This window comes from Haemorhous mexicanus, chromosome 1, assembly GCF_027477595.1.
Source record: "Haemorhous mexicanus isolate bHaeMex1 chromosome 1, bHaeMex1.pri, whole genome shotgun sequence".
Classification (NCBI taxonomy): Eukaryota; Metazoa; Chordata; class Aves; order Passeriformes; family Fringillidae; genus Haemorhous; species Haemorhous mexicanus.
This window is the reverse complement of record NC_082341.1, coordinates 111,460,184-111,472,371: the sequence shown is the minus strand read 5'-3', so window position 1 is coordinate 111,472,371 and position 12,188 is coordinate 111,460,184. Positions and strand designations below refer to the sequence as shown.

General features: G+C 43.3%; 2 protein-coding genes across 2 annotated transcripts in view; one reads left to right on the top strand and one right to left on the bottom strand.

The window, feature by feature from the left end:
- TMEM241 (transmembrane protein 241) overlaps positions 1-2,835 on the top strand; it is an 80,209-nt gene extending 77,374 nt beyond the window's left edge. The window contains exon 15 of the mRNA XM_059859284.1: positions 1,634-2,835. Within this exon, the coding sequence (XP_059715267.1) occupies positions 1,634-1,652 (19 nt within the window). The 3' untranslated portion in view covers positions 1,653-2,835. The remainder of the gene's footprint in view (positions 1-1,633) is intronic.
- The window catches only part of CABLES1 (Cdk5 and Abl enzyme substrate 1), a 70,865-nt gene that overhangs the window by 7,945 nt on the left and 50,732 nt on the right, over positions 1-12,188 (bottom strand). Inside the window, exons 5-7 of the mRNA XM_059859255.1 lie at positions 10,023-10,122; positions 8,353-8,509; positions 7,465-7,568 (exon numbers count right to left, since the gene is read on the bottom strand). Of these exons, the coding sequence (XP_059715238.1) occupies positions 7,465-7,568; positions 8,353-8,509; positions 10,023-10,122 (361 nt within the window). The remainder of the gene's footprint in view (positions 1-7,464; positions 7,569-8,352; positions 8,510-10,022; positions 10,123-12,188) is intronic.

Here is a 12,188-nt window from a genome sequence, read left to right as displayed (position 1 = left end):
TATGTGTTAAGAGGCGGAATTCCTCTTGGTACTGCTACAAGAGGGCACTGAAACAAGCCACATCTAATTTAGACCACTGCTGTCTGCAACTCAGGGTATAGAAACATGAGTTCACGCTGCTCTTGCTTACAGAGCCAAGAGACACTAACCAGATCCATCCCATTCAATGTAAAGATGATTTTAGTTACTACCAGTATTTTTTTGTTGTCTTGGGCAATCCTATAAATAGTGAGCTCAGTGTTACCTTACAAAGCTGCCTGACACCTTATTTCATGCTTCACTACAAACCTAACTGCCCATTGTTTGCTCTTCATTACCACAGAGCTCATAATTTCATCTTAATTAACTTGCCTTTAGCTCTCTCCAGGTTATCTTCTTCTTTTGCTTATGTGCAGAACAGAAACCACTTCCCAACAGAAAGGGCACAGCAGTGGAGGGAGGGCCTGTCCATCCTCCAGGCTCTGCTGAAGGGCTGCACAGGAGTTGTGCCACACAGCAGGTTTCAGCTGCTTTCACCTCTAACAAGTCAGGGTGGCTCTGGGGGCCACTGTGCAGAGGGGGAGTGAGCCCTGGGCTCTGCCACGCAGCAGCAGCAGCCCCCTGGGATGCACCTTTCCCCATGGCTGCTCTGCAGGCACCGACTTGTTTTACCTGGGACTCCTCCAGCCTGTGGGAGGTTTGCCAGAATTCAGTTAAATTCTCTTTAGAAGGAGAAAAGCTCTTTTTAAAAATTTCATTTAAAGCAAAGCGCTCAGAGGCTTGAGACTAAGCAGACAGCTTAAAACTAAGAAGAGTACAGAGGTACAGCTATTTTTAAACACAGAGATTTGTCAATTTTGTCCTGTGATAAGGATCTCCCCCTCTCCAAGTCTGAATACTGCCGCTTCCTGCGAGACAACAGTCTCTACGATACAAATCACAATAATGAAATCCAGATGAAAGCTGGTGTGTGCTGGTTTTGATTCATGTAACAGGATAACAGCAGCATGTTTGAACACACTGGCTCGAAGGCAGCTGTCTCATCTTGTCAGTGCCATGCTGGGGAGCTCAGCTAACTGCCCTTATTCTCAAGAAAAGGATTTCTGAAAGTTTGGGGGTTTTTTGTCCCTTGATTTTTATCTTCCTTCATAGCTGCTAAAGAAGCTGGACTTTGAGCAACAGGATGCTGCTTGCCCAGCTGGTCCCTACAGAAATGCATCCTGTGCATGCAGGACCCTGCCCAGCAGAGAGGCAGGCAGAAAATACCCCTAAAAAATACCTGTTGAGAGGTAGTTTAAAAGCAATGTTGGATTAGCATCTGTGAGTGATCGAATCAGTCACTCTTTCAAATGGTTTCTGACCAGGAACCTGAGCACCCCTGCTGCTGGGGCACAGCACTCACGAGGCTACACAGAAATCTCGGTCCCCAGCCCTGATCCTGCCCAGGGCACCTTATGCACCCTGCAAACAGCTTGCCACTGAGCAGCAACCCCCACTGCTGCCCCTGCCCACGAGTAAGGGAGTGGAGCAAAGCTCTGGGGTGGTCCAGCAACCCACAAGAACCAGCTGGGCTCTGACAGGGGAAGACTTGGACACAGCACTACCCTCCTCTGCCTGCTCCCTGCTCAGTGTTTACGCTTCTCTTCTGTTTCAGGCCACGCCACTGCCCTTGAGCTTCCTGTGTGTCCCACACGGAGCTGCCATGTGAAGAAAAACACGTGACTGTCTGTCCAGGACAATTCTGGTATTGTCTGTGTCAGGACTCTGATCAATACTGATGCTCCAAAATTTTATGAAGGGTTTGCAAATATTTCTCTAAAAGGAGCACAGCTTTTCTCCATCCAAACATGCTTTCATATACACAATATTATTCCCTATCAGGCAGGCACTCTGTACTCCCAGAGCTGTCAGACACATGAACAAGGCACTGGGAACTACTAAACTGTCTCTCTCATAGTCTGATCTCCAATGTTTTTAACTTCTGTCATCCAGAACCGTCTGTCTTGTTTCTCACAGCTTATTTGCAGGGAACACATTTCAATTCAGCATTCAGCAATACTCCTTTGTGGGCTCTGTTACGTTCTCTGTACAGATCTGTGTATGTATATTTTACTTTGGTGATGGAAGCTGCACAAGACAAATGAAAACCTTGATATATGGTAGCTGACAGATGCCTGGACAGAGTGATAAATGCTTCAGCCCAAGTCTCTACTCTGCACACTTTTTGCTTGGCTGGCAGTTTTGAACTTGGAGCTCAGCTCGTGTGTTATTCACAAGCGTTTTCAGGCAGCTGCTTTCTCATAGGAAAGCTGTATATATAGTTTCATAAATATGGGAGGAGAGAGAATGCCTGAAATGGTTGGTAAGACTGGCAGCATGAAATATTGTAGAAAATAAATCCTGCTTTGGCATGCAACCAGTAAAAGATGATCTAGCCTTGGATGCCTCTATCTCTTAGCTTAAGAGGGATAAAATCAGAATAAAATAGGTGAATAAAATGAAAGATGTATGATAAGCTCTCTTATCTGCTGTTACTGTGTATCCCTGATAAATCTGCTTCACAGAAAGCAGACGGAAGACAGACACCTGAAACAGACTTTTGGTAGGTCACTGATAAGGTCTCAGCCACACAAGAAGTGAAGTCAATAACTCTGCACTCTCTGACTACTTTAATGCATCCCACAGGTGACCAGCTATGTACCTATCAACTGCCAGTAACCTAATTCATACACTTATGGCTTACGATGCATATATATGAGAAACCCTGACAGACAAGAGACTTTAAACTGTGATGGAAAATGTGAGTGATTCCGAATTATAATTAAAATTCTAAAAAAGGCAGCTAGACTAAAATAAGATGTTTCCGTTGTTACAAAGTTATTAACATTCAAGGACCTTAAACTGAAAGATTGTGAATTTCACAAGGCAAATAAGTTTTCAAAACTGCCTCTTTGAAATTAAGTTCATGGAAGGACACCAGTTTATTTCATGTTGTTAACACTCAGGAATTATTTATTGGAGTCTCAGCCAAATATAGGATCAAATGCATAGATCACAGGATTTATATATGATTATCTACCACTGCTATCCTCTGCTCCTTGAGACTTTTGGGTACAAGGTCAGTAGCTGACAAAAAAGCAGTCTGGAGATACTTAGTATACAGCTACAGAAGAGGCTCGAAGAATAGGGTGACAGCACTGAAGGACGCTGGCTGTGGTGGAGTCTGCCTGACCTTGGTGCTCCTTGTGACAGACAGAACGAGAGAACAACAGACCAAATGCATTATATCATCATGCAGGGCTTTTGTTAGACCAAAGGGCCAGGGCAGCAAGCAGTTCTAATTTTAAAATCACACTGGAGGACTGATATTAAATAACGCAGCCCGGCTGTGCTCGCCGCTAGCGCGGTACCTGGCAAGTGCGGGCTGGCAGGCAGGCACTGCAACAGCTCTGCAGAGTTTTGTGACCTGCTTCTTTTATTACTGGTGTGGAGATATCAATTTATTTTTGTATAATTAAACCAACACATTGACACTGTAGGTCAGTTCCCAAACCTAATTCCACGTGTATTCTTTGAGCACAGAGAGATGGGTATTTCAGGGATGCGACTACAGAATGTCACTCAAAGTCAGTGTGCTGCTGATCTGGGCTTTTCTTCTGCTGCAAATTTTGGCAGCACACAGTGACCAGCTAACATGCTCCTGTGCTTCTGTGTTACCAACAACAGCAGTACTGCAGGATCAGCCTCAAGCCTGTTGAGAATGAGTTTTATAGTCCAGCACAGAAGGAGTTTCTGCTGGAAAGAATGCAGGGAGACCAGGGGGGCACTGACGAGTCTGTACATATGCTAGTCAACATGAGATTCGAGGAAAGAAATTAATGCTTAGCCTGGTAGATAAAGTTCCTGTTCAAGAGAGATTTAAGAATCTGCACAAATTCCTGTTTTAGCAGTATCAGCCAGGAAGACACCTGTTAACCATGACATGATGTTTCCCTTCCCCCCCATCCCCCAGCATGAATTTTCTCTACCTCTTACTGTTTATACTGCAGCAGAGAGTGCAGACTCTCCTACAAAGACAACACAAAATGAAATAATTTCCCCAGAGCAGACTAGACTTTAAATACAACTAACACAATTAATAGAAGCCATAGAATTGGTAAAGTATTGGAGAATACTTTTCAGAATTGTACCGACAGGCAATTTGTGGATATTACTTCTAGAAATGCAACAGGGAAGTGTATGCTCTCTTAAGCCTGAGACTTCACTACAGAAAAAAACAAACCAAACAAAAAAAAAACCACAGAAAACAAAAAAAACCTCCAAACCAGACTAAACCAAAAGCACTTCTGCTTCCCCAGAGCTATTTTCAAGAGGGAAGCTCAGCTTCTCCTTGAAAACAGCTGAGGACTTGCAGCTAACACTTCTCTCCAAGAGTCAGGGCTAATTCAGCTCAGTAAAATTAAAAGACTATAAAGTCTTTTAATGTCAATGATGATAAACTCAGGTTCCACGAAAATTGAGCACACAGAGTGCTAGCTGCACGTATTTCTGAGTGAAGTCAAACTGGACCACACATTTTGTCTGTCCTATGCCTCGGGATAAAGCCTGCAGTGTTTACTGATGCAGCATTCACACAGACCTCAACAGAGCTTTTCCAGCAAGCGCAGAAATCCTGGCCTAAGAAGCACAAGCCAGGCTCATGGGAGTAACAGCAGTGCATGCAGCTCCATCCCGCAGGCAGTGACGCAGCCCGGCATCCACTCCTCTTCCACACCTTCCCCCCATTAATTGCTCTGACCTCCATAAGGAGGGGTGAGGGGAATATCGACAAGCTTGCAGCTGTCAAGCATTAATGCTAAATCCTGGCCAAGTACCGAAACTTTAATTACAAGCTGCAGCTCTCCGTGCACAACAGAATGCTGGGCGCTGGCATCAGAGCCGCTCTCAGCTGCTCCGATGCTTGAGAGGCAGCAATTCCAGCCCCATTCCACCCAGCACCGAGGGGCAGCAATTCCAGCCCCATTCCGCGCAGCACCAAGGGGCAGCAATTCCAGCCATTTCCACCCAGCACCAGTGGCTGCTCCGGCCCCTGCGCTCCTCTGGCAGAGGTCTGGCACTGCCGCAGTGGCTGTGCGTGGTCAGGAAAAGAGCACAGGTCTCTGGCTGGCCCCAGACTGCAATTTGCTTTAATTGCAGTGTGAGCCGATTTTTATATTTGAGGGGGGGGGAAGAAAATGACTTGAAATTATAAAGCTATTATGCTCCTGTCAGACTGATGTGAACTGCAGGGAGAGGGGGAGGGAATGTCAGGAGAGTCAGGAAAGTCTACAACAGATGTGAGTAAAGTCTCCTACATCGCCAATATGGCCTTATATTCAGCTCTGTTGCCCAAACTGAAAATTCCTACTTTACCTGCAATCTCCCTGGACACTCCAGCACTACTTTTTCTCCCTTCTCTTGGCTGAAGGATGCACCAGCACCTTGTAAAATCTTTCAGCTGAGCACTGAAGAAAAACCATCCACCCCTTAGTTTCTTGCAGAGCCATGCAGCTCCTGCATAGGATCACAGCTATGCTGCTTGGCTGGGGGCAGGCAAAACCCGGGCTGACAGAGCCTTTGGCACCTGCCTGTGATCAACCTCAATAAAAGAAACAGAGCACTTAATGTCCTTTAACCCTTTCTTAGATTAGTGCCTGCCTTCAGAGAGGGAGGTGGGAGTCCCACAGTCCCTCAGACAGTGGTGAAGAAGTGATGTCTGGAAGGGTACATTCAGGAAAAAAACCCTCAACTGTCAAATAAGACATTATTTCAGATACAGCAGTAATTAACCCTAGAGAAAATTTAAAAGCAGGGAGACCCCTGTCAATGCAAATATATTCTAGGTAAACAATGACACTGATTTTAACAACTGTCCTTGAAGTCCATTTTTCACCTTTAGGGCATCTAGTCATACCCCTCGTCAAATCCCCAGGCAGCTTCTTTTTACAACAGAAGTACAAATGTAAGACTTTCAAATGCTGTGGTCAACCAACATACAGAGAAGAATGGCACTGAATACCCATTCCTGGATGGAGAACTCCCTTGCAGGATGCCATCCTGGCTGCCTCATTTTTACTCATTTAACCATGTCCATGAGAACATCAAGTTAAAAGGGGTTTAAAGATCTCAGGTGATTCTGGGGGACTTGTACTGCCTGGCAGACACTCGCAGCCTGAGGAAGGTCAGAAACACAGCCACAACTGCTAGAGCTATGTCCCCTTTGGATATTGGCTAACAATGGCTTTCTCCTTGAGGGAAGACAGCTCCCTCTCCATGACAGTAACCATACCAAAACCTGACAAATATTTTCCCACACAGATGTGTCTGCTATAAAAGGTTGTCACTTTGTACGTTGGCAGCCAAAAAATAACTCGCCAGCCCTTAAAGGAAAACTGGTAGCAAGTAAGCAGAGGACACTTTGGATATACCATATGAAAATCTAGAATAAACACAGCCTTAGAACTCAATTAAGCCTCTGTGTACAACCAGACAAATATCTATGTAAAGCACTTAGAGCTTATTTTGAAGAAGGAGCACCCACGAGCCAAACAACCCCTGGGGTGGGGGGCAGATGAGAACAAAGAAAGGCTGTATCTTTACATACATTAGCAGTTTCTTAAATAATGTCTTCTGTTCCAAATTAAACAAGAACATGGACAACACTTTAGACCTCTGTTTCAAATCCTATCATATCTGTATATAGATAAGAGAAGTAGGTCACCACTGTGGGGAAAAAAATAATATTTTCCCTACAGCCTACTGTTACCCTGGATGTACAATCCAGACTGATACATGCTCACATGTGTATGACTGCACTGCATCTTGCAACAGGCCTGCTAAAGTAATCTACAGACTTGGAGCAATCAAAAGAAAGGCTACAGAAGTATCTCACCACAGAAAACATTTAGTCAGAGCACAGACCACAGAACAATTATGTCTCTGTATTGTTAAGGGTTTGGATATAGTGGGAAATATACAGACTCTGCTCGTAATTGCTGCAATTAAAGGAAGGACTATCCCATGGTGAAATGAATACCTGGGAAATCAAGCTGTTCGGAGGAGTGAATGATTAGCATCAAAACACAGCGTAGCTTCATGACTTCAGAAAAGCCCCAATGGGCATCCTGCTATTTTGTAAGAGGTGCCAGTTTGAGGAAGTATCAATTTTCCCCTGAATGCCAGAGAATGAGTGCATTGTTTGAACAAGCCTTTCATCTAAAGCATTTATGAAATACAGCGGTAATAAAAGTGTTTGCTTTTGTAATACCTCCAAGAGTTTGTTTTAACATGCCTTGAGAAGTAACTGTCATTTAGAACAAAGCATTCTGAACAGCTCTTACTAGTAGATTAAAAATAATAACAGTCTTCTTAAAATACGGCCAAATGAAACCTCAACCTTCAGAATTTTGTTATGGGAATTCCTCTGTCCTACACAGAATCACTTACCATATATGAAGGAAATATTAAAACCCGCTTATGTTTGCCACATGGCCACTGGGGATCATCTAAAAGATTGGGGTCGTATTCAACAAAGTCTCCCAGGTCGCTACCTATAAAACAACAATTTAGATATAGAATTTTGAAAGGAATTCATTACATCAAGACATCTCTGGTCTTAACAGAAGTGGCAAATGAGTTCACAGATAATGGACAATATTATCTCCATGCAAGATTTTTTAAAGAGATGAAAAATTGTTCTGAGTCTTGGCAACTCTAAATATTTCTATATTAATGTAATTTGTCAAGACATAGAGGACCTAGAGCTTATGAATTACCTGCTAAATGTGAATTTAGGGCTTAGAGAACTGCAGAATTATATAAAGCTCCACAGTGACTTTTGTTCCTGGCAACAAGTTTTCATCTGTTCAAGCAGATGTTTTGATTTGTTTCATTTATCATGCCAAAGTATTTTAAGCATATAGTGCTTTGGCTTATGTTTTGTGTCCGGTTTTGTAAACACAGCCCTTTCCAGCCTAACAAAGGTCACAAGTGGAATTTACACCTTCAGCTTGTGACTAGTGTTGCCACCGTAAATTTTCCATAGCAAAGGAAGGTAAGGACAAGCCTGATGCAGGAGGAACAAGCAATGCTGATGACAGGAGGAGGCACGCCGGGTGCCATCGGGGCTGTCAGTACCACCCATGTGCTTGTTTATTTAACTTCCATCCTCCACAAGCAAGCTTTCTAAGAAAATATGGAATAAGCTGTGCTTCACCCACAACAGAAGACTGTATTTATTTAATTTAAGCTAACAGGGGGACTAAAACACGTGTCAGTCCTTTGCAATAACTGCCTACCATCAGGGTATTAAAAAGAGCTAACTTGAGAAGTTACCTGCATCAATGCTCCCCTGGGTGCTGTTAGCTCTTCCCAAAGAAAGGCTACGATGGCTTGCATTGCGAAATTGGGAGAAAGATGAGGTGGAGTCTATTGTGTTCCTCCGAGTTCCCAGGGCATTGGTGGGAAATAGGAACTGTGTATAAGAAACCGTCTAAAAAAAAAGAAATGTCAGAATGGACAGACAGTTACTTTCAGCCCAGCTTGGATGCAGTGGGATGCTTTTGGTTCATTCCAACTGGAAGCAAGAGAAGCCAAATTAATGGAGGATTTTCTGGATTTTGTAGTTAGGCACAGATGAATATAAACTAGTCACCTACATTTGCTTCAGTACAGTCAGTTTATTCATGCAAAAAATGCTTTGTGAAGGCATTAGTTCTTCAGCAAAACACACACAAACACACACACAAAAGCTCTAATACACTGGATTTACAAAATCCTACTCAAGGGTCAGATTTAAAAATGTATCAGTTTGGTCAGGTTTTTTCCAGTGGGCCTTCTCTGCAGGACATTTCAGCAGCTTCTTTACTGAACTAGCATCATCGAGCTGTGTGCTGAGTCCCTCAGCACACAGCTGCCAGAGGCAAATCACTTAAACACTGCTAAACTGAAGCACTTTGTCTGCTATTTTTCTTTCCCAGGACTTTGTCTGGCAGAGTCTTATTGATGTGATAAGTGAGCTCCAGTTCACAGCAATCATTGTGGGAGATCATTTACTACCCTCCCAACATGGACTAAGTGTGAATGAGTAACTTGTGACAAAATTATTTTTAGAGTGCCCTGATTCTCTGCTTGTACCCCTGGCCAAGAAAAAGCTATGCCTTGCTTCTTGTTGGCTCATTTTCCAACAATAACATTGCATTGAAGAAAAAAATGAGTTTGAGACTCTAGACTGGTTTACAAGGAGGTCAGAACAGGTGTCAAATAAAACATGTAGCATGTGAGCTTTCATTATTTATAAGCAGACAGATTGTCCTCAGGAATTTACAGCCTGTGGCCTGGCCTGACACCTGGTTAGGTGAGCACAACATGTGTTGCAGCATTGACCCAGGGCCTTTAAATCCACAGATGACAGCAGACTGAGTAAAACTGAACTGTAGAAAGTAAATCAAGCTTTCAGGAAGAAATGTTTTCTTCTACAATTAAAACTGTCTCTCCTCTATATATTTATTTAAAATTGATCAGTTCCCAAAAGATTCATATTTGCTTATTCTATTCAAGTGAATGAGCTTCTGGATTTTGAAAGGCTCATCAGCTTTGTGCCACTGCCTTCCTGCTCTCTGGAAAAATATTGAGCAAAATGTTATTAAATACAATTGAAAGCAAATAGAATTACAGCTACAACTCTCATCAGAAATTATTCTCAAGCTCCTGACAATATACACTGCAGTGATACCTCCTGCAAGAGCAAGGGGAAGGCTGTGTAATTCAGCAATGCTTTACACACTCAGATATTGCCAGAGGCAAATTTCTTCAAGGATACAGAGTTGTCTATGTTGACAGCTTGGGCAGTCCTCATGAATTTCTGCTAAGCTTATTTACAGTTGCACATACCATGCTTTAACTACTGTGTTACGCTGCACGTTGCATTTGCAGTTGTTATTAGTTAAGCCATTTTTTCCCCTCACAACATCAAATCTAAGGGAGTAGGAACTGAAGCATCCCACCTTCCCATCTGCTCCGAGCTCCACACCTTCAAGACCAATTATTTCTTTCAGACACACTCCAGTAGAATGGCACTGGCGTCCACCATCCAGCTTCATGTCCCTGGGAAGCAGAAAGAAGAGCAGAAACAGCTCTTAATACACACACCTTGTTCACCTCCCACCACCAAATGCTGAAACAAGGTACAGCATTAATCCAGACATGCCAATGCAAAGCACAGACCAGACAGCATTTCCTATGGCAAGCACTTTTGTTGTCGAAAACACCTCATAGAGAAAACCCCCACTTTGTTCATGGCTGCAGCTCAAAGCCCAGCCTATTGCACAGAGCAAGGTTCTCCATCGTTGGGTACCTCTGACAGAACCTGGCACTGGGAAGGAACTGGAAGTCATACACACACTTCAGGTGAGATGCAACAATCCAGCCTGAACACTTGACTGCCATGTATCCAGCAGGCAGATGCTCCCAGAGCACATTCCCCTACGTGAAACAGAGGTAATTTCCTGTGCAAGATTCCAGGAAGGATTCCTGCTCCTTTGAAAACACAGGAGAGTGGCCAAAGCCCAGTGATCCTTCTGCTGGAGGCTGACAGGAGAAAGCCAGTTTTCCATGACCCTGGCATGGATCTACTTTAGAAGGACTGACCCACCTGGCATCTTCCATTTGGAGATAAGTGAGATGCCTGAGACAACCAGGCTGTATCCCATGCTTTAGCACCACGACCAAAATGTGAGCAGAGGTAGAAAGGACTAGGAGCAAATTGTGCTTCACAAATGACAGCTGTATGAAACTCCATAATATTTATCTTGCAATATTTTCCTGGCTGGTTGCTGCTGGGGTCCAAGTGTGTGCTCAAAACTCCACGTGGGAGAGATGCTGACGGAGAGGTCAGGAGAAGCCCTGCAGGCTCTTCACTCAGTCACAGGCTGGGCTATCTCCTGCTGTGACATACAATACACCCTGTTTCCAACCTATCATACATTTTATTTCTCTGAAACACAGCCATCCTGAGCCCCCAGTAAGACATGTACCTCACTGCTGGAAAAATCCAACACATCTATCTTCTGGAAAACATAGTCCAGTGATAAAGGAAAAGGCTGTATCAAGTTTCTAATCCCAACAAAGTCCTCTTAGTTTCTTGATTGGAGTTCACTTAGCACAGTGTCATATTATCATTCTTGTTTCCTGATATCATGTTACTGAGGGGTTGGACTAATAATGATGTAAAAATAGCTCTCTGTCACAAGCATGGTATTAGCCTCTCTGCTCCTGCACAGAAAGCACACAAGGGAACTATTTCTCAAAGAGATAAATACCAAATTGTAATTATTTCAGCAGTTACCTATGAAAAAAACACACAGCCCGAGGAAGCCCCTGAACCCCAAAATTAAAACAAATATCTGAACTACCTGAAATCAGAACAGTGTAGTTTCTTCCCATTTAAGACCCTACAGATACAGAGCAAGAAATTGCTGTTACAACTCTGAAAACAGAGTTCTATCATGGATAAATTTTTCCATGTAATTAACAAACATGGATAGATAACTCTGCCATTCATCAAATGGAAGTCCACCACCCTTTGAAGAGTCAGCACAGCAGCTTTAAAAAATAAAAAGCACCTCAGTGCTTTTGAAGCAGGAAGCAGGGTCAGCTGGCAAGTGCGAGCACACACAGGAATGATTTCTGGACATCAGCTGAAGATTGATGGACACTATTGCCTCCATTCCCCATCCTTCTGATGTTTCTAAAGAGGATTCTCCTTTAAGGACCCTGTGAACAACACTGCAGTAATTCTCTCTGTTTCGCAAAAGCTACTTGGGGTGTTCCCCTTCTCCACATATGCTCTATATTTCTAGAAAGTATATGACTGCTTGTGTTGTAAAATGGAGTAATAAAGTGTTACTGTTTGGAGAGAAATCTCTCCATAAAACAGAGAATTAAATTCCCTCTCTTGAGGAAAATCAGTACTAAACAATGTGCAGTTTCTTATGAGTATATAAATGGAAAGGCTCATCCTGGCTTATACACATCCTCCTCTCTCTTGTAAAATGGCTTGGTTAACACCTAATAAGAAATTCCTAAGCAACTTTACTGGACCCTTTCTGAGTTCCCTATCAGTATGATCAACAGCAAGCTAATAAATTTTTTTGCATGACAAGCCTTTATTT